Genomic DNA, 25,237 nt, shown 5'->3' on the forward strand with positions numbered 1-25,237 from the left:
TAGGATTAGTAGTTATTTCATTTGCTACAGAATGGGAGTACCGTAACTAGAGTTGTTACCCAGATCCAAAAGCAAACTTTATTTACAAGAAGCTTTTTCCCAGATACGCTGCTTTTGGTCAGAAGTCATCACATTGCTGATTCAGCCTGTCAGATAGCTATGTCGCACCAACTCCACTCTGGCGTTTACTGGGATACGGGCTGGCTTCAGAAGACCATTAAATCAAGCCAGCATCTCTGACATTCAGCCGGTTTCTGTTACCTACAGCAGTGACGGGACAACACGACGTCTCCGTGAACATACTACCCTCTACTGGCCGACCGCACGACAGCTTTGAGGCAGACAGGGACCAAAGTCAGCTCGGGAAAGCCATCCTACAGCTAGCATCCATCCAAAGGTGCTTTCTGTAAATTTACCATCAATTCCGGGCTCATTATACTCCATTTAGAAACTTATTTTAAACGAACAAAGATGCTCTGTGTGATTGCAGAACGCTATTACTCTTCTAAGAAAGGTGACAAAAAAGCAACAGGTGAAGAATTATGGTTCAGCTGGATAATAACCTCCCCTTTCAGAATGTTTTTTCTGCCTTCATTCTTTGAAGTCAGGTTAGGGATACAAAGATGCTTAAAAATAGATACGCTGGAAATGCATGCATCCGCCACGTGCACTGAGGGTTTCATACGATGCCTACTGAAGGCAACGCAAACAAATACAGAGTTAGGTAAAATGGGAAACTTAGCCTGAATGAGGCTATTAGCTCTGTCCAAACCGCTAACTTCATTATTTAAATAAGCTAATTATCAGCCTTACCCAACAGCACCTCCACACATCCATTCACTAATTTAGAAAGAGATCTTCCTAACAGCCTGGAAGGTGCCGACGTTCAATTGTCTGTATCAATACACACCTCTCTCCAAAAGCAGCTCTTCATTCAGGATCTAGTTAGTGCTCCTGAACGAGAAAGCATACATTTCTTATCTTGCTACTTACAGAACTCTGATAGTTTGAAACATGAACACGGACAGGCACAGACAGCCACCACATGGTAAGACGATTATTTTTATCAAGGAAGGAAAGAAAGGCTTCACTACAGCATATTTGACTCTGATAAAAACCCTGAAAGATTTTCTTAAAATAAAAGTTTTAAAGGGTCAGGAAAACCACAGGGGGGGGAAAAAAGAGTTGAAGTTTTGAAAGTTTTGATTTCAAGATTTGAAAAATTTTTTTGTATCTATGTCATAATACTCGTCAAAGTAAAATTCAGGCCTATGTGCAGCTTAACTATAAGTTACATTTCCACTAATTTTCCCTACTGAAATACAGCTGCAACAGCCTTCTTCCTAATCAAAATAATTAATACAGTAACGATTTCCAACTTCAGAGACTGAGAGAAAAAAGTAACAAGATCGAGATAAATACGGCATTTCAAAGAGACACCATCTAGTAGCCCTACTCAATGCAGAGTTAGGTTTTATCACTGAAGCAGGAACTTGCACAGTTCTGTCTTTACCTCGTTACCTCATTTTACTCAGTCTTATTTTCCAAAGGGCTTTCTCTTCTGATGTAGTTGTGCTGTTTGATAAGAGAATCTGAACTATTCATGCCTAGAAGCCGATGCAACTAAATACCCTCTTAATGAGAGCACATTATTTCAATCAGATACTTGCTGCTGGGTGCTCCCAATACTACAATTCTATAGCTTAACATTTTCTAAGTTCTTCCAATTACAGCATTAGTAATCTAAACTGTTTACGGCACGAAGTATTTCCCTTTGCTTTAAATCTCCCCAGGCCCGAGATGTAGGTTGCAGCAAAAAGAGTGTAATAAACACAATTCAAGTTTAATACCATGTCATCAGAGTACAGTGATCTACAAAATTAAGTCCAAAAAAAGACTTCATTTGCAACCACAGTTCAATTACACTATAGTAGGCCATTCTTCCGGGCTCAAGATATCTAATTGCTCATCACCATTAGATGATTTCACTACAGGCAGCTCCCAACCCACCTGCTTTCATCACACCCCTTATAGCTGCTCCTTCTGCCTCTAGCTTAGCTTATATCGCTCACGTAACGCACAGCCTTGTGCATCGCTGCAGTGACTTACCACCACGAGGAGCGTCCTCTCCTCAGGCACACAAATACTTTCCCACACATACGAAGCACTTGCAAAGCTCCAAAGCAGATGTGTAACTATCTCAAGCAGGATCACAGACGGGTACCCAGCTCCCTGCCCTAACTGCAGTCTTGTTTTTGAACCGCTAAGCCCTTGTGAGGCCTTGCAAACGAGCACACGTCTGTGGCTAGAGAAGGCTCAAAGAGCATTGGTAAGAAGAGTCAGCAGGAAGCAACTGTAGACAAGCAACAATGACCTTCTGCACCTTTTTGTGCTGATCAAGTTACAGCTGAACTTGGTCATTGCTACTCTGAAGTGTCTGAAGTTGTTTAGACTGTTTATGAAATACGTTTTCTTCAAACACAAGAAGTATCATGGAACAACATGAATTAGGATTTCCAGTAACTGATTTTCAACTTGGGTTTCCTTGAGACTTCCCAACAGTCAAAGCACCCGTTCTATCCCACCGGACAAACACCCAAGATCAGTTTTTTTTTGGACCCAGCTTTCCATGGGTCTATTCTCATCTCATTCTCAGCTCTTCTCAACACACACTACCACACTTGGAGCACATCCCCACTTCTTCTCAGCCCTCAATACAACATCTTTGACTACAAAGTGAGGAGAAAGAAAAACAAGCAGGCACAAAGATGACCTCTCTTGTAGAGCTTTGGTTACTGGCAGTTGAATACTTCTGCTTTTCTTATCTTCAAGCGTTTCTCTACATGTCCGCCCCACTCCCGTGTATCTTTCTGCTTGAAATCACGTAATTACAGCTACAGAGCTCTTCAAGCAAATGAGACATCTCCGCAGCTCTCCCTTCCGCAGCACACCAGCTCTTGCACTGATTCATCAAAAAGCACGGTTCCAGGTACCCGCTTAAAGGTGACAGATACTTTTAAGCACGGTCATGGCTGAAGAACTACTCTGACCCAACCTCTTCTCTAACACCTAACCAAGGCAGGCAGGCAGGATCTGAAAAAGCAGAGCAATGAGACTACCTGAGGAGAAGGGCTGTGCACATTAGTCCTCTCAGAGATGATGCTCGGGATAAAATTTGGTTCCTGACTGAAAAGAGAGGTAAATACCCCTTTTCACTCCAGGATGCTGAAACATCAGTTTGCCTAAAAGGTTCAGAAGCATCGATTAAAACGGGCTAATTAATTTTCAGAAAGCTTTTCCTAGAGACTGAAGACTGTCAGAGGGGTCCCATACGCACACTGCCTATAGAAGAAACTGCAACCATCAAATATAAGGACCAGGTTCTGAACCACCCCACGTGCAGAGGAAACAGCAACCAAGGTAAAATATAACATTCAGGGTTACGTTGACTCATGAAATAACCTATCAGAGGCTTAAATACACATGGAAATGAACATTTACAGATTAAGGAAGTAAAGTATACCCTGACAAAGAAATGCCTTTGCTAGAGCCCTCTGAACTTACGTACCACAGTCTAAGACAGACATGGGTGGAAGATTGTTGAATGATGGACTGAAATGGCCACTTTCCACTTAAAAAACAGTTTCCATTTTGAGTAAGATCTTGTCTGTCTAAACAATCCACAGCTATGCAGAAACAGGTCTTGGCTGACACTAATTTGTTTCTTGGCTTAATCACTACCAGCTTGGACTTACTATTAAAGGTTGATTTACCATGGATCACTGAATCATGAAAGGCAGTCCACCAGGGAAGAAAGCAAAGGTTAAAAGACAAGGGGACTTCCAGAATTTGTAAGTGACCTCCATGGAAAAAGAAGGCCTAATGCTAAGCAGTGTAATTACAAATATAAGCATTTGTAGCACAAACAGGAAAAAAGATGAACGTGTCTCACTTCAAATATAAATGGGTTCCCTGGGGTGATCTCCTCCACTGCACTCTTGTGCAGGGACCATCAGTGTGGAAAAGTAAAGCTACAAATATATTGTGAAAATGTTTTCTCTTGCAAGATCTGGATGTGACCTTCAGTAGTCAGAAAAAGCCTCTGTGTCAGTCTCCTGGGACATCTGGTTTTTTTCTGCCTATGGTGGGCTCTAATATTACACTGCTCTCTCCCCTTTTCCAAGAGGGCTGGAATCATGACTTGACCTTGTTCTCAAAGACACAATGGAAAGCCTTGGACTGCAAGTCCACAGCCTCCACACAACCAGTGCAGTAACAACTAGAATGGGGTGACAGCACCACGAAATGTGAAAACGCACAGGTCTTCAGAGCACTGAGCTGAATCATCTGCAACACAGAGATCTCTTCCCCGCCCCTTTTCTTCTCCCTCTGTGCTTTTGCATCACCGTTTGACAGGATTGTTCAAAAGCCAGTCTCAGCCTGCAGGTTCAATGTGGGAACCAGAGGTGGAACAGGATCTCAGAGGTGCCCTGACACACCTGTCAGCGTGAAGAGGAGCTGCAGATGAAAGCCTCAGTATCAAACGCCTTGGTGCCCAGCAGCTCACCAGCACGCTTGTCTGGCTGGGAAGAGCAGAGAGCAGCTGTCCCAGTACACTCCAGGCGCTCAGACATCCCTCAAGCCGGTGAAGTCTGCCCTCACGCCCCCCAGGCACAGAGGAGTACAGGTAATGCTTCTCAGGCGCACACATCTGCTCTAGCAGGAAAAATGCTTTTCTACGTACTGTTCCTCTGCATCCTCAGAGACACAGAAATGGAATCCAGCTTTTATGGGGCACCACACGAAAGAAGAAAGAGACCCTTCCTCTTCTCCCTCCTCCTGTTGTAGAAGTCATCGCAAGCAAATTTCTCTGTAGAGTCTGGTGCTTGATGGTTCAAGGCAACCCCACAAGACATATTAAAAGGACGAAAAAACTAGGAGAAAAAGAAAAGTAGATTGACTATTAAGTTATAAGGAAAAGCAAAAGCCAAAGCCTGTCAAGAGGAGCAAAAAAGAAATGCATTAGACACATAGCCCTTTTAACTTTGGAGGACAAGGAACTGAATCTAAGTTTATTTCTAGTGCAAAAATGTCTGCCCTCGTGTGCTTGGCCACACAAAAAGTGGATAAACAAACTCTCCCTTGAAGATGTATCTTACATCTTGCTGTCAATAAAACTTAAGGACGTGTCAGCATTTTTGGGTCCTCTGATGCTTTCCCAGGCAACCCCCTAGCAAGTGACTCAGTGCACTGCCTCCCACAATCCAAAGATTTAAGCTTTGCCCAAATCCTGATTGCATTACTCTACTCAATTGCATTTAGCTACTGCCTATCACACACTAAGAGAAAAGATTACAGTTTCTAGCCTTACAGACAATAGAGTGAGAGTCAGGAGCATGTTTCAACCCATTTATCACTTGCTGTTTCTTACTGTCCATCCAAAGACGCTACTTATAATAATACAGCTCAGGCAGCCAATTCATCTCCTCCACAGACTCAGCCCAAGTAGTAAACAGTGCATCAGGCTCTGATTTATTCTTTTTCTGTATTTTCTCTCCTTCTATCACTACCTCCTAAAACTAAATACGGAGCCAATAACGACATTGTCCAACCTCCAGTATGTCACAAACTCAACTATGTATTTAAAGTGCTTTGTTTAAACTATTTGGAGCCAACAACAGAGTTTCGGACTCTTAACAGAAAAGTACTAAAGACCCACCAAGCTGTTCACTGCCCATTAAATAGGAGTTGGCCACATGAGCAGAGCAGATAGAAAATTAGCGCTGCCCTGGGTTGCATTGTGGGCTTCAGCAGACTGCGTTCACAACCTCTCACTTTATTGGATCTCGTACGTGATCAGAGAAAAGACCACACGCGTGCACAGGGAGTCTTCGTTCCGAGAGAAAAGACAAGACGGAGTCAGCAGATGCCTTTCCTAAAGTCTAGGAGATTAAAGACAAGCAGCAAGGATCACCTGGCCGCAGAAAATTATTTTTTTCCAGAATGAAGTGATTTGATCACGTGAGAGGTGGTCTTTTTTCCTTTTTTAAGAAAAAGAAAAAACAACACCTGCCACCAGCCAGGGAACCGAGAAGACCTCCTCTTTCTTTGTACTCACACCTATCAAAACCACCCCAGAAATCCCTCCTTAGAGGCAGGTTCCTCACCAGTGCTCGTGTAAGTGCAGGAACTACAACACCCAGCCTGGGACAGTAGCAGGGGAGCAAGACAGCTGCGATGAGCCCCCTAAGCCCCATGGAAGACAAGAAGCAGGCAGCCTGTTCCACATCAGCTCTGCCCTCCTCTCCAGCTGATCCGTACCCTGCTCACAAGACTTTTTGACTTGCACCACAGCCCAGCACTTCCCCTGCAGCCAGGTCTGGCCGCTGCACAACCCGCATCCACAGCCCCCACGAAAGGATCAGCTCCCTTAAAGCTGAGCGGGAAAGCTGATATAATTACGGAAATGCTTGTTTCCCTGAAGCAATCCACATCCAAGCTGTTTTTCCCTGCAGTTATAATCTCTCAGCATTACAGATAAGGCAAAGAAACCCATATTTGCGCTGCAATATAACATAGTTCTTTGTGAGAAATGTAACTTTTCCTTTCCCTGCCTTTTTTTTTTTTTTTCCTAAATATGCAATAAAACAAGCACAAAACACTACATGGAGTATGCCTCACTGGCAGGAGTATTTTTTAAGGATAATAAAGTGTCAAGAGAGGGAGCTGAAGTCACATTAATCAATTCTTTTAGAGGGACCATGCCTCACTAAATCCTGCCAAGTCTGTTGGTTAAGATGAAGAAAATCCATTGGAAAGGCTTTTTCAATAAGCACCAATGGCCTTGGTAAGTATCTTTTATGGAAAAAAGAAGTAGACAGGAATGTCTGCCCTGTTTCTGGCTGACGAATACATTTTTCAACTAAACAGCCTTGTGTATTATGTAATTTAAACTGTCAAATTGGTGACTGTACAATTTGTCCATACATAAAACATGATCCTTCCACTTAGGGCAGGGGAGCGAAATGGGAGTTTTGCTGTGTGACAGTATTTTTCATGGTGTGGCAATTATAGTCCATCCACGATAGGGCTAGCAGCCGTTACCCTATTCTTTTACTAGTCTAGATTTTTTTTAAGAGTTAAACTTGTCAAGTAATACAATCAAGTGATTCCTGCTGTCAAGGCACACACCTAGCGACTGCACAAATTCATACAGCAGACTTACCAGCCGGCCTCCCAGTAAGCCTACTTGCATCTTTACACAATACTTAAAACATTGGAAACTCAAAAACCTCATCGTGACTTCACACATACAATGAATGTAAGTGAGATAACAATCAAGTCCCTCTTCCTCCTTTCCCAAATTTCATTCTTTCTCTACTGAGGCATAATATGCTCCGCCAGACAATGAAACTGTAATGACAGTATTTTTACTTGCTCTTGCACTGAAGTGGCTTTTGTAATTTAAACCATCTGTTTATAATTATTTTATGTTCAACATCTTCACCGAGCATTTTATGGATTATAATAACAAATGACATCTGCTTTAAATTTTAAATGTGGTTCAGTAAAGTACATCCAAGCCTGAGGCAGAGAGCCCAATGAATATTTAATTTTCTTTTTAACATCTCCTGATAATCAAAATTGCTTTGCCTGCCTAGAAAAGTCTCCTTTGCGAAAACACTCCAAGGAGAAACCTGACTGTGGCCTATGAGGCAGAATGACTTGAACTTCCCTGCAAATCAGTCACTCCAGTGCCAGCCTACAGAATTCAATCTGAATTACCCTGTGAGCACGGGAACAGCATCCACAAGTCTCCCAGGTACAAAAGCATACTCAGGAACAACAGTGACAAGATGACGGCGTTGAGAAGGAACAAGGGTGGTTTTCTCACGCTTTGAGGCGTGAAAGAGAACAAGAGCATCATCCTCTGCAAACACTAGTCAGCCAAGTACAGAGAAAGGGAAGGGGAGAAATGCAGCATTACTTTTGCTCACCATGCAGGCCGTTATAAAAGCACAGATCTCAGAAAAAACAAAACTCAAACCCAACTGCTGTGTCTTTTTTTTGCTGTGAAGCAGCTATTTCATCAGCAACAGCGCTTTGGGAGCCTGTCTGTTTTCAGGCAGTATTCACGATTCCTTTCGGGTCTTTCTTGACTTTGGAGTCATACCGCCATACTCTATAAGAAAGATTTCTTCGAGCACCACTGTTCTACAGCTTAACATCACATTCCATGGACTTTTCATTCATATATTCATCATTTCATAAACATAGACTGTTTAGTTGTTTCTCCTGCCAGAAGTGACTTGCATTACACTGTATAACCTCTATTCTTGCAGAGAAAAGGGATGTTTTGACTTTATTTCTTCATGTCCTGTTTGGAGATCTCGTAGACAGATTTTTCACAAGTTTCGTGGATTATTTTTGGGCAAAGAATCTCCGCCAAGGAGCACCTAACAGAGCCCAGCACACCTGCTTCCAGGACTGCTATGGTCAGTAAAGAAGCAGTACTTACAAGAACACAACTGCACGGAAGACCACTTGCCACAGCAGTCTTGCTGTCTCACCGGAGACCTCCCTGACAATCCAAAGCTGAAAGCCCACGAGATATTTGTAAAGTCATTTTCAATAAACACAGGCAGTGAGACACAGGCACTAGTACAAGCAGCACAGTTCTTCCCTTTATCAGTAAAAGACGGAAGGATTGAACTCTTCAAAGTCACACAGCAAACATTAAGGTAGAGCACACAGGGAAAAGGATGGAAGATGACCTTCAGCTCTATTAAGCTTGCAGTAAGAACCAGCTTGCAATTTTTTTCTGTATATACACAGAGAAAACATTTAGACAAAGAAAATGGTGGTCAAAGTATGCTCTACAGAAGCTAGTGTAAGACTGAAAAAAGCTGAAACAGCAGAGTTTTGTCTTCAGTCACGTTTTCTGATCAGTATCAACTGCTACCAAAAAACAAGAAATATCTTCAATGGAAGAAGCCACTTATCAGCTACTTCCTGCACACAGGCTGTCGAATGTCAATTTGCCAATAGTTTCAGGCTGAAGGAAAAAAGGACTGCAAGACAACCTTCTAAGCATAGAGTAACGCTTTCAATAATAAAGAAACACGTAAGTCAAATAATCATTTCACAGGTTCCCACTCTTTCAAAAAAAGTGTTTTAGAAAGGACTCACGAGCTTGTGAGATAAAAGTACTACTTCAACCAATTCTGCTCGCCAGTAGAATTGCTTTTGATCATAAGGTATAATCAACTGGCTAGCATAATTGCTATTGTACAACTCTTAACCTACAGAACCTGCACCCACAGCACACCCCATAGAACGATCCCTGCCTACCACCCTGCTCCCTCATCCCAAACTTGCCTGTTTGGCAGCTCCCGAAGGGAATTTCCCTTTCTGATGCCTTATCTGTCTCTCTCAGGGCTATGCAAGCACTAAGAAGGATCTTGGCTCTGCTTCAACTGTATGTGGGCACTGTTACAGACCAAGACCCTAGCAGGAACCATCTTAGAAACAGGCTTTCAGTATGTACAGGTTCATCATAAAGAAACTAGCACAAGGGGGGAGAAGTGCTCCAATTTCTTCAATCACCAAATGAAATGATTCAAGAAGCTGAAATAACTAGTTGCAAGGCCCAGAAAAACCTTAAAAGGATGGACTGTATGACCTTCAAGGGAATGTTCAACTTCTAAACTAGTAATGCAAACGTACATAGTATTTGATCACGGATATGTTGAGGTTTATTGAAAAGTCTTCAAGCAAAGAAGTTGTATTGCCTTCCTTTCACAAGTAGTTATCTTTCATTGACTGATTTCTCTGCTAACAAAACAACGGAGCGATGCAATACTGGTACGTAGAAGATTACAAAGAGCAGACACTATTATTACAGACATCAAATATAGTCTCATGTTAACAACACAAAGACAAGTTCTACCTACATTAGGTACCTGCTCTCAGGGAGGAAACAACCAGCTAGTTTTAAGGTGACAGAAAAAGTCTATTATTCACATCTGTGTAGCACTTATTTACCTGTATACAACCATCTGTAGGAACTGTCTTGTAATTAAAAACATCTGTTTCCCAAAATAATTAAAACCAGCAAGGGAAATATTTCATCAGGTGTTGCTACACGAATACCTAACTGCTACTGCCATGTCAGAAGAACAAGAGGTCCTCACAGTCGCAAATACCACAAGAAAAACCAAGCTAGGACAGCTGCAGAGAGTTGTCCCGTCCTCTGCTCCCATCCACGTATTCCCATGCCAAGCCCTCCCTTGGACTGGCACAGCTGCCTGTAAAACTGCATAGTGAGACAGACTGGAGAATTAACTGAAAATAACCTAAAGAAAAAAAATATGGAAGGAAACTGAAATAACTTTGCTCTAGTACAGTTCCCCATTCTAATTAATAAAATAGACCTCTGTTGGCACCAGATGGGCAGGACTGCATCACCTCCCAGCTGTGCTAACTTAGCACATTCGAAGCACGTCCTCAGATTCTTACTTTGTTTTCCAACTTATATCACATTTATTAACACCATTGCCTTCATTGCATGACCTCCTCCACAGGCTAGCTAAAATATCTTCAATCACATTTTCCTCCAATACTCAACTGAACAACAGCAGGCAGAATAAGGAAAACATAGTACATATAGAAACCTCTTCGCAAGTTGCTGGAGTGTGCTTCTGCAGTGACGGGAATAAATAAGACCGTCTCAATTTCAAGCCTTGTTTTCACCTCCAGAAAGCTTCAATAACAGACACGTTAATAAATTCAGGCAGCATAGCCTCTCACGTGAGTTTAGTAGTTTTAAACCTCTGAATGACTTTACAAAGACCATTTTCACACTTGATTTCCACTGTTTCCTTTCCCACCTAAACTGTCCTTCAACATGGTAAGGCATGCCTTCTTTAACAGCCATCTGTTATCCTCCACAACTTTCTTTCTGTACAGCCTACATTTGCAGACAATACACCCATCTTCCACAGGTTTCCAAACTTGAGTGAATGAAGACCAACAACTCAATTCTCTGATTTGTGGGTGTATAAAAGGTCGTATCTCTTATCCCCAAGTTGTGGCTTCAGTGGCATTTCTCTCTATTCGTTTTTGCAAAAACATGAAATATATGACATGAAATTTGAACAAAGTTTGATTCCGAAATTTCTAAAATTTTTCTTAGGCTGTAAATGTTTTATTCACCATGCGTCTCACAGCAGGCTCTTCAAACATCCACTGTTCACAGAAATGCTTCATAACAACAAATCTAGAGAGAAAAAAGTGATTGAACTTTTCTCCTCCCAAAGGAAGAAATTATTTCTAACCTCATAGAAAAATTAAGGTTGGAAAAGACCTCCAGGATCACCTGGTGCAACCATCACCCTACCAGCAGTGTCACCCACTAAACCGTGTCCCTAAGCACCAAGACCCACCTTTCCTTAAACGCCCCCAGGGACGGTGACTCCACCTCTCTGGGCAACCCGTCCCAATGCCTGACTGCTCTTTCTGAGAAGAAATGTCTCCTGATTTCTAACCTAAACCTCCCCTGGCACAACTTGAGGCCATCTCTTCTAGTCCTATCGCTAGTTATCTGTGAGAAGAGGCCGACCCCCAGCTCCCCACACCTTCCTTTCAGGCAGTTGTAGAGAGCAATAAGGTGTCCCCTGAGCCTCCTCTTCTCCAGATTAAACAACCCCAATTCCCTCAGCCGCTCCTCACAGGACTTGTGTTCCAGGCCCCTCACCAGCTTCGTTACCCTTCTCCGGACACGCTCCAGGGCCTCGATGTCCTTCCTGTAGTGAGGGGCCCAAAACTGAACACAGCACTCGAGGTGCGGCCTCACCAGAGCTGAGGACAGGGGGACGATCACCTCCCTGGTCCTGCTGGCTGCACTATTCCTGACACAAGCCAGGATGCCGTCGGCCTTCTTGGCCACCTGGGCACACTGCCGGCTCATGTTCAGGCGAGCATCAACCAACACCCCCAGATCCTTTTCCTCTGCACAGCTTTCCAGCCACTCTGCCCCAGGCCTGTAGCGCTGCATGGGGTTGTTGTGGCCAAAGCGCAGGACCCGGCACTCTGCCGTGTTGAACCTCACCCCGCTGGCCTCTGCCCATCGACCCATCCTGTCCAGGTCCCTCTGCAGGGCCTCCCTACGCTCCGGCAGATCGACACTTCCCCCCAGCTTGGTGTCGTCTGCAAACTTACATGTTCTCCTCTTACTTTGTGGGACATTATCGCATTTTTGTAAAGGCTGAAAATATTTCCAAGAGTCCCTTCTCACTTCTGTCTTATTTTTATTTCAGATCCCAACTTCAGATACATTATAAAGTCAGTTTCTATGGGTAAAGCTATACTTAACATACAAAAAATATTTATAAAATAGCTTATATTACATCAGGATTCAACAACCCTACAAAAATCAACACAGGAAGAGCAAAGACTGATGTGTTTCTACTCATTTTCTGCTTCAAGAAGTGCACGTTTAAAAATTCATGAAAAAATATGCATAGGCTGAAAAAATGGGTTTTGTTTTATACACTCCCCCCCAAAAAACAAACCAAAACAAAAACAAACAAACAAACAAAAAAACACAAGAAAACCCTCTGAAGGCTGTTTGTTTTTTTCCTCCATACAAGCCATCCATATTTTGGATACCCAGCTTGACAGACCTATTTTTGGAACCTCATTTTCTGAGACATATTAAGGTAAGCTATTCTTCAGACAAACAACTTGCACCCTTTAAAGGCACAAGAAAATTTTAATTCCAGTAAGAAACAATGCACACCTTTTGGAGACAGAAAAATAAATGAATTTGTAGATGTCTCCATCAAGTAAACTTATTTAATGCCTTGTTTCCAAAGCTTCAGCATCTTTTTCTGCCTCACACATCCTCCATGGTGATGGATGTTTCTTATGAGGCTTTCTTCTCAAGTCTCTTAAATTAAACTCTTAGAGTACCTATTTGTATACTGCAATAAACTATTTTTAAGCATATTGTTATTGCACAAGGCAGTTTAAACACACTTTTCTTCCTACGTTCTTCAGCTCTGGAATATGTACTTCAGCTGTGTTAACCTTTTCCTAGGTGCCAGTAAATTATTTTGGAGCAACTGAGGGACATCAGTGTAAATATTTCAATTAGTTTAATAAGCCAAAACAAACCTCTTAGGAAGTACTGAAACAGAGGAATATTTTTGCATTATTTTAGGCGAGAAGAGAAAAATTTAGTCCTTACTGTAAAACTACACAGAAGCCAGAAGCACCGCATACCTTAAAAGAAAGGGAGACTTGCTTAACCATCTTTAAACTTCAAATCACTTGTAAACATCGCAGATCACCACTAGAGGCTGCTACAGGACATCAGTAAGGGAAAAAAGGGAAAAAGACCATGAGCAGGTGAACTTTTAGTAAGTTCACGCTGAGCATCCTTTAACTCTCCAGGAAGGAAAGTGACAAGATTTCCTTAACGAAATCCACCACACTGATTCCACCAAAGTACCAAGAGAAAACGCTTTTCTTATTTTTATTGTAATCTAAGTCAAAATCCCATGCATTTGCAATATACTGCCGCTTCATTTGATGCTACAACCCATTCGCACTCCCCTACTTTTTTCCTATGATATAGACAATATGAAATCAGTATATTATTGGAAAAAAAAAAAAGTTTATTAAAGGACAGATTGATTGCATTTTAAGAAAAATGTATGTAAACTAAATACAGGAGTACCACTCTTTTATAGCATACTAATATAACATGAATTAACCAGTTTGCAGTTATGGTACTAAGTACTCCTATATCTAGTAAGGCCCAGTAAAATAAGATCATATGTAGTCTCGATACAGTTTCAATTAATTTGCAGAATGGTCACTTCCAAACACTCAGAAACGCGTCTTTGTGCCTCCCTGAAATTTGGCCACTCTTCCATTAGATTTCAACCCCAGTTTTGCTTTCAGTAAAGCAACCAACAGAACTCCCAGTGAATCAGCTTGACACTAACAGAACTCCTATGAGCGTAGCAGGAATTGAAAGAGGAGGTTTTCAAAGAAATAGAAGAGAAAGTAACGCTGACCCTGTTCAGTATTACTTCCAGTGAGCTGAACTTCCTTCAGTATGAACACATATTGAAGGCAGAGCGTAACAAAAGATGGCCTTGTCAGATGCACAACCCAGGTAACACCTTCACATCATCATTTTAATGAGAATGGTATACTTCCAGATAAAAAGCTTTTTACTACTCTGACTAATTCTCAGTCTTGAGGGACACGAGACAGGCATAAAGTAGAATCAAGACCCCAAAGTTCAGAAAGGCAAATTTTTCATTACTTAGGATACCGGTGCACAGGATCCCTTGGGAAAATGACCCCAGAGATAAAGGAATGAATGGGAGCTCAGAAATATTGAAAGACATTTTTCATAGGGCACAAGAGCTCTCAATCCCAACACGCAAGAAGTCGGGCAGGGGTGGCAGGAGACCAACTTGGCTGAGTCGGGACATCTTGGCCAAACTGAAACACAAAACCAAAATCCACAGGCAGTGGAGGCGGGACACAAATCCAGGGAAGATAACGGGGATAAGGTCTGGGAGGGGATCACGAAAGCAAAGGCACTGCTGGAACTGAACTTGGCTAAGGGTTTCTTCACTGAATTATTGAGATTTTTCTCACAAGGTACATAGGACGATCAAAAGATTAAAAAAACTGTATCCCATCCTCTGTCCCCCAGACCACCGGGTGGGTAAGGCATTGGCTGGGCGGTTGCATTCAGACAGCTGTGGTCAACGGCTCTATGTCCAAGAGGAAGGCGGCGACAAGTGGTCTCCCTGACGGGTCTGTACCAGAACACGTGCACAACAAGCCCCAGCACAGGACGGACAGGGAGCTGTTGGAGGGAGCCCAGAGGAGGGCCGTGGGGATGCCCAGAGGGCTGCCGCACCTCTCCTGTGGGGACAGGCTGAGGGAGTTGGGGTTGTTCAGCCTGCAGAAGGCTCTGGGAGACCTTACTGCAGCCTTCCAGTACCTAGCGGGGGCCCAGGAGAGCTGGGGAGGGACTCCATGAGCCGTGAGGACGCAGCCCCTCACTCTGACGGCGGCGAAAGCCCAGCCCCGACCCCCGACCCCCGACCCTCGACCCTCTCCTCTCCCCTCCTGTCCCCTCCCCCCGGCCCCGCTCCCCGCAGCGCGCACTGCGCAGGCGCCACAACTCACTCGCCTCCCGCCGCGCGCCCGGCCACGATCCCCTTCCGCGTCCGCGGCCCCCGCTTCCAAGAAGCCCCGCCCACCCCCGGCAAACCACGCCCCCACCCCAGCCCCGCCCACGCCCCCACAGGCAGCGGGGACGGCGCCGTTGGCCGGGCAGCGCTCGCGAGAGCGGCGAACCGGAAGAGGCCGCGGGGCGGGCTGCGAAGCGCAGTGGGCGGCGGGCGGGCGGACGCGCGGGAGGGCCTCGCCTCGCGTCGCCGGCGGCAGCGCCCGCAGCAGCCGGGGCGGGCCCGTCCCCGTCCCCGTCCCTGTCCCTGTCCCCGCCGAGGCGGCTCCGCGCGGGCCCCGCCGCGGTCTCGTCGCGCCGCAAGATGGCGGCGACGGCGGGCGGGGGCGGCGGCGGCGGCGGCAGCAGCGTGAACCCCTTCCTCAGCGACTCGGAGGAGGACGAGCCCGGCGGCGGGCGGCCCGGCGGCGGCGGCAGCAGCAGCAGCACGGAGCCGGGCGGGCCGGCCGAGCCGCGGCGGGAGGAGCCGGGCAGCCCCGAGGAGCCGGCGGGCCCGCGGGCGGCGGGGGCGCCGGGCGATGGCGGCGGGGCCGGGGCCGGGGCGGCGGGGGAGCCGCCGCGGGTGTCGATGGACGCGATGGCGGCGCAGCTGCTGCGGGACCAGTTCCTGCTGACGGCGCTGGAGCTGCACACGGAGCTGCTGGAGAGCGGCCGCGAGCTGCCCCGCCTGCGGGATTTCTTCTCCAACCCCGGCAACTTCGAGAGGCAGAGCGGCACGCCGCCCGGCGCCGGGGGAGGCCTGGCCGGCAGCGTGCTGGGGGCGGCCGGCGGCAGGGAGCCCGGCCCCGGGCAGCTCAGTAAGTGCCGGGGGGACGGGGCGGGCGGCCGGGCTGCCCCCGTCCTGCTCGCGGGCGCTGGGGAGCCTCGGCCTGACGGTGGAGGCCGGGCACGGGGCAGGAGCTGAGGTGGCGCCTGAGATGGCTGCTGGGCTGCCCTGGGCCTCGTGTGCCCTCCCGAGTACCTCCCCTCAAGAAGGAACGCGTATGCTGCATGGTTGAAGGGTTGCAAAACCCCCGACCCCTCCCTTTAAAGTCTCACGGAATGGATGGGGTTGGAAGGGATCTCCGGAGACCACCTGGTCCGGCCGCCTGCTCAGGCAGGGTCACCCAGAGCACGTTGCACAGGACCACGCGGCGGCTGTCAAAAACAGGCTGTCAGGAGCCAGCGCGGTATTCCTGTCAGCGCAGTGCTCAGGCGCCCAAGGGTGGGCCTCAGTTCCACGGGTACTACCTGGTCGCACACGACTAACGCAGTGTTTCCGATAACCAGTGCTGCCAGGCTTTCCAGGCGCTTGCAGTCTTGGGCTGTCCGTTTCGGGGATCACCTCTTGGGGTCGGGGGAAATGTACTGGACTAACGTACCTACTGGAAGCGGCGAGGGTGTTTTGAAAGGTGTGGCGTAGCTGGCCTTAAAAGCTTTTAGGTTTTAGTAGTAGAGCAGATGGCTTAGAATAGAATTACTTGTGTGATTTAACGATACTGCTGTTGAGAACAGTAGAGTTCTAAAAACCTGGTAGCTAATGGAAGTGGCGTTGAGAGAGAGAAGTTGCCCAGCCACCTGACTTTTGAGGTCTTAATGAACTCCTGGCCAGCGCTGAAATGAACGCTGTTCTTTTCAGCAGACTGTTGAAAGGGTTATCTATACGTATATTCCAAGATACCTAGTGGCGTTCTGCACGTAGTCCTATACTTCTGTTTACTTTACAATAAAGTTTCTAATGTTGCAAAGACCTGCAGTCAGACTTAAAAATTGGAAAGAGCTGGTGGTATCTGGATGACTTGGATTGTAGGAGGCATATAGGCTTTCAGCTTTTATCGTTTTTTTCAATGTATTTTAAAAGCTGGATGGAATTTTTCTTCAATTCCTGCCGTGTTGTTTATACGCTGCTTGTCTTGTTTATAAATGCTTAGAATTTCATACTTAGCTTTCTCCTACCAAGAGCTTAAGTGTGGTTGCTTTCATGATAAGATTGGTGAACGCTGGAAGAAGCTCATGCTTCAAGGCCATGGGCCAACAAAAACTTCTGTTTCCTTAAAAGCAGCTTTCTTGGGGCTTCCAGGCAATTCATCCAATTGACTAAACATTCTCCTTTCTATGCAAACATGATATGCTGTTTCCAGTTGTTGATGATGTACATGCTCCAGTAGGATTAGGAGAACAGCAGCCTGTGTAACTGGTGTTACATACCCCAGAAATTGGGGCATTCTACAGCAATGTACATTCATGTGAGAACATCTCTATGATCATTGTGCTGACCTGCTGAATGCATGGCAGCAGGATGCAACTATTAAACAAGGGGGGAAGGAGGTGAGGAGAGGAGGGGGGCTAAAACGTATTTTTGGAGCAGTGTAACAATACTGAGGCATGGTAAAAATAGATATGCTAGACCTTAGGTTAAAAGTTACATAGAAGCGTCTTGAAATCCAGTGTCTATAACAGAAGTTGTGTGCTTTTCTTGTCTCAAAAGCATTTCAAAAGACAATTAACATTGACTGACATTGATAGGTGTCAGATCCAGAACAATGAGAAAAATGTATTTTTGCATAGCTCAAGTAGATTTTCAAACTTCTTTTGTCATCAGATTTCTTGAGATGTGGAGATCTAGTGCAGAGCTAGTGATTTGTGTTGGTGCAGTGAGCGAGTGTTTTCCTAAGTTAGCTGTGAAGTTAAGCTGTTGAGAGGTGGTCTGTTATTCCTGCAATCGTGCAGACTTGCAGAGAATTCGTATGTGGGTATTCTGTATGTGGGTATTCAAGTGAGAACTTTGATATGCCAAAATGAGTTTGAGCATAAAACTGCAGTTTTCTTCGTAGAAACTATTGATGTAGAAGGTAGTAGAATTTGGTATGATTGACATTTCAAGGTCACTTGAATTTTGTGCCTCAGTGGGAAAAAAAACAAAACACGTGTTCAGCATAAAGAAAAAGTTGTGTTGATGCCTAAAGTCAGAGTTCATTCTCAGCACAGGCCCTGCACCTGCTATCCCCTACTCCCAGGTTAGATGACTCTGGTTGTGTGCTGAGGTTTTCCGTAGTCTGAGTGGATGTGGAAAAGGTGACTGGCACTGAATGTGAAGCATGTCTGGAATGCTGCCTGAGGATTTCCACTGAGCAATGGGCAGCTTTGCACTGTATATGCATTCATATGCAGAATGGGAGAATTTCACTGCAACTGTTCATCGGCAGGTTTTGGTGTTTTAGGCAAGCTAAAATATGGTTATATGGTTAGCACCATATATATATAACCATATATATAAAATATATGCAGTCTTGGGCTTTTCTCCCCTTACTTTTCTCTTTATGGACTACTACAAAGAGGTTTTAATGAAGTATCCTAGCAGCTAAAGAACTAGCATCATGTGGCCAACTAGTGACTTAGAGGCTGTTTTGTCTCTGGACTGTGCTTCAGAGCGCTTGGTTACAAAGCAGTTGATAGTCAGATGACTAGGTTCTCCTGTATTTTTGGAAAAAAACACCCCTCCATTTTGCAGCAGCAATATGTCACAGCTGCAAACAGAGATAAAGCTGTACTGTAATGAAAAACAGGGAAAGGTGTATGGTGTCTAACACTTTCGTTTATGGAATTTAAAAAAACTGGCATTGTGAAGGAGTCAGCGCTGCTCCGTTAGTCGCAAAGCGCTTGTGTGCAGTCATCCTTCATATCCTGCATCACTGCTTAGGTCTTCCCAAACGTGCATGTTTGCTCCTTCCATTGGATTCAATAGCAGTGGTGACTAACCTGCTAGACTATTTTGCTACCACTCTTCTAATGCCAGTCATATGAGTGGTGTAGTTTGGAAGTCCCTGCTTCACGCGGTATTCCAGATCTCTGAGGAGGCTTTGGTTAGCACCTATGTTTTAAAAGTACAATTACGGTCCCTTCCCCATCACCGTTGTATCATATAAATTGAGACACTTAAAGATTAGAAATAATCCAGCGGCTCAAATGTCTCATCTTTGTTGCCCGGCCTCAAATGTTGTGCCAATAAGTCCTTTAAGTTGACAGCCATAATTCAGGCTTGAGAGTAGCAGGTGATGAAAACTTGTGTTTCTTATGTGTTTGGTATGGTGCCCTGTGAGTATTACGCTTGGTGAATGCTGTTTCCTGAAGGGATGCAGCTTACGCTGTTAGAGTTAGCTTTAGTCTCAAAATCTGCCCTTTATTTTCTTCTTTATAAAGGAGAAATATTTTAAAAATTTGAAAAGGCTTTAAAGAAAATCATAAAGGGGTTAAACTTGTCTGCTGCGTTTATATTTTGCAGGGGATGATTTTTTTTTTCTGGATATTTCAAAAGTAAAATTGTTTGTAATTTGCCAGGGGGTTGATTCCAGTTATATTAAGTTAACCTGTGGGTACAAATACAGAGAGAGAGTTGATCCTGCTACTGTGCAGTAAACTGCAGGGTTTTCTTGCAGTTTGGGATTTGTGTGTGTGTTTCAGATACAATGAAGTATCTCTGTTTTTGCTTATAGCCTTTGGAATTCAGCTAGGTCCTACTGGAAGAAGGGCGCAGGAAGAGCACATTGATGATGCTATCACAAGAAGGGAGAGGCTTCATCACAGCTCTGAACCCTGAGCTACAGGCACAGTGATGCTGTGACTGTACGCGCCCCTGTCGTGTTCTGCGTTTCATCAGATTTTTGCTTTAAACGAATGTATTTCAGAAGAGGACTATGTCAAAAGAGCTCCCACAGCTTTAATGGCAATCTAAATAGGATTGGAAACTGAGAAGAAGATGTAGTATCTGTTGTTCTGATGACTAGGGTTCTGCCTTGTATTGTTTTGCTTTGGTTATCAGCTTAAAACTTTCATTGGTTTCTTTATGAATGGTGATCTGACGGCTTGTGGGTGAGACAGTGGGTTTAATACCTGTTTTAGGAAAGGTCCTCCTCTTGTGAAGGAAAGGATTGAAGGGTGCAGGTGAAGAGGGAGTCAAAACTGCTGTTACGGACAGGTGGGAGACGCTGAATGTTGTCTCTTCAAAAGGACAGAAAATACCTGTATGTAATGCTGAAGGAAAGAGGAGCTGAATTTTTGATAGCTACAGCCAACAAGTGAATCTTCGGTTGATATCTGTATTGGAGCGCTCTGGGGTGTCGTGGTGGATCTGAAAATGGGTTCGTGCCCGTAATGGTGCAGCGACACAAAGAAATGATGCGACCAGGCAGCACGAGGTACGCACGGCAGAGATGGGCGAAGCAGGGCAGGCTGACATCCCCCGGGAGGAGGCAGGCACAGCTCAGGTTGTCACTGGGTAACAAGGGTTCCTATGGCCACACCAGGCGTTACCTTGCAGTAACTTATTTGTGCGCCCTTCCACTCTTAGGATGCTTGCGGGTACCCTCTGGGGAATCGAGCTGCACGAGCCCTGGCTTTCTCTTCTGTTCCTGTGCCAGAGCTGCTGCTGGTTTTCCGTGCTGAGGAAAGCAGAAGTGAACCCGTGTATAGGCACTGTAGCTAGTGCAGTCACGGGAGAGTTGAGCCGTGCCTCGTTTGAAAGTTTCATCAAAATGGGCAGACTGGGTGCTGGAGCAGCACACGTTCCCTTCGACCAGTTCTGCTGGTGGGGAAGGGAGAGGTGGTTGTGTGGAGAGGAGGGGGAGAGCAAGGGCATCAGCGAAAGCATTGCGTTTGAGAGCCAGCGGTCGGCAGCTTCTCAAGCTTCCCCGTGTGTGATTTCAATTCTCTGCAAAGTATATGGAGTTTCCTGCAGCTTTTCTTCCTCTGAGAATTGTCGTTTTCGTGACAGAAGATGCAACTTGTAAATTCTGTTCTGCCGAGAGCACGCTTGCTGGAAATTTACACAGGATTCATTGCCTGATATTAAAAGAACTGTGTAGCATTTGCAGGCAAGCCATGATGAATTAGGTAGTGATATCCAAGTGTGTTGGAAGCTGACTTGCGTGCAAAGTCCATCCTGGTTAATTTAAAATTTCTAACAATTGTATTCTGTAAACTCAGAATTAATGAAAATATGGAAAACGGAAGTTTCAGGGGGTTCTCATACTTTCAAACCAAATTAAGATTTCTAACAAATTCCGAGTTAAATCGTTCTTATATTTGGAACTGTTTAAAATACAGCATCAGAAGTATCTTTCCTATCAGCACATGGAGATATATCCTAAAACCTTATTTTGTTGCATGTTCGGCATTGCAGCTATTCACATTAAATGTATGACTTGTCATTGATTTTCTAGGATATTATGAAGATGTAGGCTTGATAAAACTGCATTTGATACCTCTTGGGCAAAGGCTGAAAATTGTAGGTAAGCCGGTAGGCTTTGGATTTTTAGTTACAATACAAATGACTAAGACATGGTATAAAGTGTATGTTGAGTTTGTTGGACAAGAAGGTTTTTTTAGAGGTGTTGTTTTTGTTGTTGATTTTAAATGGACCAAGCTGAAAAGCCTTTGGGAAATACTGAGCTCTTCCCCTCTGTGCACCATAGGGGACAGGCAATTTACTTCCTCCCTTCCTGCAGTAAAGCTCTGCACGGTGGTGATGTAACTTTGCTTTTGAATTGAAGGAAGTACTGTTACATAAAAACTCACAGGAAAAAAAAAATCTTATTTATACAACAAGTACTTTTTCATGTTGGTTTGATGTTGGTGGGGCAGGGTAAAAATGAGCAAATACTCGTTTGACAGGCGACTTTCAAATACCTCCAAGAAGGGAGGGAGGCTCCACAACCTTGCTGGGCAACCTCTGACACTGCTCAGTTAAGAAAAAAAAAGTGTTTCCTGATGTTCAGATGGCACCTCCTGTGTTCCAGTTTGTGCACTTTGCCTCTTGTCCTGTCCCCGGACACCACTGAGTAAAGTCCTTGTCTTTGCACCCTCCCTCCAGGTGTTGGTACACATGGATGAGATCCCACCTTAAGCCTCCTCTTCTCCAGGCTGAACAGTCCCAGCTCTCTTGGCCTTTCCTTGTGGGAGAGATGCTTCAGTCTCTAGTTTCTCGGTTTTAGTTTTTTAATATTTTTTTAATTCTTTATAAAATCAGTTTAGACATGTTAAAACTTAATTGGAAAATTTACTACTATCCTGAGATAAGTGTAAAAATCAGGGAAAGGAGAATATGCTGGAGGTGAAATAATGTGAAAACTGAGTGAAGACGGTGCTTGAGAATTAAGGTGGGTGTCATCTGTGCATGTTAAGTAGTTCCTCATCAAAGTCAGCCACTTAAGGACTGGATTGATGCAAGATAATTTTGCCTGGCATCAGAGAATATCACTAAAAGCTGGGTTACTGCAGAGAAAGGAAAAATCCTTGTATTGCAAGCTGATTTGTATGCGTTGGGAAAGGCAGAGCTGCAACACAGAGCATATGGAGCTAACTTGATTCTGTTGATGCTTTCCTAATTTCTGCTGAAGCTGAGATCAGGGGCTGGAAGTCATGCCCCAGCACCATGCTTCTCCCATAGCTCTTCTCTTTTGGGAAGCTCTGGCAGCTGGAGCCTTGGTGCTTTCCCCAAGGTAAATTGCCCCTGGGGTCTTTGTGTTCGCTGCAGCAACACTCTGGCTTTTAGCAGGGCCAACTGAGTTCTTTCGGGCTCAAGTAACATGGGTGCTGCCTGTGTCTGTCTGCGCTGTAAGCAGACGTACCAGAGCGGTATGTTTGCTGCTGGGAGGCTCTCTGCGAGGTCAGCCTGTGCGCGCCTGGATCTCTATCTTAACCCCAGTCAGTGGCTCGTGAGCGTGCTATTTCTCTGCTAGGCTGCGGGATCGCTCTTGTGCTTGTATGGCGTCCTGCACGGGAGCTTCTGCTCATGCCTTTCTATAAGAGAAAGCATTATCTTTTTATTGTAATCTATATAGCAAAGCATTTGTTATACATAACTGGTGATTTATTTTTTTCTGCTGTTCATGGCCAGCAAGCATAGATTAGCTTTCTCCAAGTAGTTTTAAGGCTTTAACCCTCATATGCTTCCCAGAAGTTTTCTTAGCATGAAGTAGGTGAATGTGTTGATCATCTGTTTTCACACTGGTTTGGATTTCCTGTCGTGGGCTAGCATGATCTGATCATCTTGAACACCTGTTAAAATTCTAAGTGACTTGTAAGTGGATTGCTCTGGTGGCTCAAAGTTAATTTTATTCTAGGAGCTGTACTTAATTTAGTTTCCCTTTAATTTGGTGGTGCTCTGAGAACTTCTTTCGAGCACGTAGCAATTTGGAAAATTCATCAAAGAAAGAACATCTGGGCGAGGGTGAAAGAGACGCTCATCGACTGGGTGTGTACGATTCAGTGCCTGATGCAATAGATGGCCTTAAAGGCCCCTAGTTCCCTATCAGAGTTAGCATGGCAATGTGGAATGTGTCGATCTGCTCACTGTGTTCACTATGAAATTTCAAATTGATTTAAAAACTTGACCACTAAGTCTGTTCCTTCCTGATAGGTTTTATGCTAGATCATGTATCTGCTGCCATGGATCTAGTTTGCGCTGCTGGCTGATGCAGCAGTGGGAAGCTGGGAAGAAGCTGAACCATATCAGAACTTCTAAATGCAGCAGCCAGTTAAGACTTCTCAAAGTGATATTGCTCCACTGTCGTCTTGTCAAGTCCGGCAAGGTTTACAGTAAAGAAAGTCGCTGTATCGTTCATGGGGAATTAAATTGTTCATTTATTCATATGTATTGCACAAGATACTACGCAAAATACCTATTTCAGTTGCTACATAATGTGGCTACAAATATAAGCTGTGAATTGATAATCGCTTTTCAAAGTGTTATTGATGTCAGATTCCTCAGTGTAGAGAGATCTCCATTCAAGCTGTTTGCGTTTTTATCTTGTTCCACATCTGTGAGTGCACCCCTCTTGCCGGTCAGTTTATTCACATACACATATTTGCATTTTGGTACTAATTTGGAGTTAAAACTTCCTCTTTTACCGCTTGCACGTGCTTATTCTTTCTCCCACGTGGTGTCCATGCCCAGTTTCCTCAGTTCCTGCTGTTTCTGCCTGTGATGTTGTGCAAGACAGCTGAAGATGTGAGTAATTCAAGGACATGTTTCTATAGACCAGTGCTCTAGAAGAGAGCAAGCAAGCTGTTGTGTGACTGAAAGGGCTAGTTTAGACTAGGTCTTGAACGTTTAAGGTAGGTGTAATACCTAGTCTGCTGACTTCTGTACCACCAACAGAACTAGATCTAAAATACGTATTCTGACACTAGTATTAGGCCTGAACATAAGCAATTCTTCTATTTTTACTCTAGCACAGAAGAAAAAGAAAAAAAGTGGCAGACCTGAGTAGTTTCTAAGGAAACTTGTCAGTTGGGTTCTGTTACCAGTCTGCTGGTTTGCCTATATCTTCTTGTGAACCTGAAAATTATGTTGGATGTCCTAAATATAAAGATGAGCTGTACTCTGTAAAATGTTGTACTGTTGGCTTCTTCAGATGGATATAGAGTGTTTTTTCCAGTCTCTTTGACTTACAGACACCTTCAGAAAAATCAGCTTTGCTTTCTTTATGACCTTAGCTTCCTTGGGATAGAAAATTTGACTGTACTTTAATGTGTAGATTAGGAGGAGGAAGAGCTTCATAACAGGAGAAACTTCTGTATATTTTCTAAAGTTGCATGCAATCACACCCTTACCTATCCTAAAGCTTGCCTTGATAGTAGTCCATGGGTTGTAGGTTGAAAAGCACTGCAGTAGTCAACATGTGTAGCTTGTCTCTTATGGATCTGAGAGTATCTCGTAATCAGAATTTTTTTCTTGGATTCTCTCAAATATAATTGTAATTACATGGTTTCCTGACATTTATAATTCCCAACTACTTTCATTATACTGCAGCTAATAAAATTTGGAGTCTAATTTACTGTTATATGTAGCATAACAGTAAATTATATAGCATGTCTGTTGGTTGAATTGGTTTTTTAATTCATAAGAAAAATAAACCTTAGCAATTCCCTGTTTCTTTATCTGTTTTCTACAGAACAAATTTTCTATCTTCAGTTCAA

At 44.4% G+C, this 25,237-nt stretch overlaps 2 protein-coding genes across 5 annotated transcripts in view; one reads left to right on the forward strand and one right to left on the reverse strand.

Moving 5' to 3' along the window:
• The window catches only part of PIGN (phosphatidylinositol glycan anchor biosynthesis class N), a 111,165-nt gene extending 95,880 nt beyond the window's left edge, over positions 1-15,285 (reverse strand). For all 3 annotated transcript variants that reach the window (XM_040547948.1, XM_040547950.1, XM_040547949.1), the window contains exon 1: positions 15,220-15,285. The gene's annotated coding sequence lies outside the window, so the exon portion shown is untranslated. The remainder of the gene's footprint in view (positions 1-15,219) is intronic.
• A 284-nt stretch (positions 15,286-15,569) lies between these two features.
• The window catches only part of RELCH (RAB11 binding and LisH domain, coiled-coil and HEAT repeat containing), a 74,239-nt gene continuing 64,571 nt past the window's right edge, over positions 15,570-25,237 (forward strand). For both annotated transcript variants that reach the window (XM_040547952.1, XM_040547953.1), the window contains exon 1: positions 15,570-16,077. In XM_040547952.1, coding sequence (XP_040403886.1) covers positions 15,585-16,077 — 493 coding nt within the window. In that variant the 5' untranslated portion in view covers positions 15,570-15,584. The remainder of the gene's footprint in view (positions 16,078-25,237) is intronic.

This window comes from Cygnus olor, chromosome 2 (genome assembly GCF_009769625.2).
Source record: "Cygnus olor isolate bCygOlo1 chromosome 2, bCygOlo1.pri.v2, whole genome shotgun sequence".
Lineage (NCBI taxonomy): Eukaryota > Metazoa > Chordata > Aves > Anseriformes > Anatidae > Cygnus > Cygnus olor.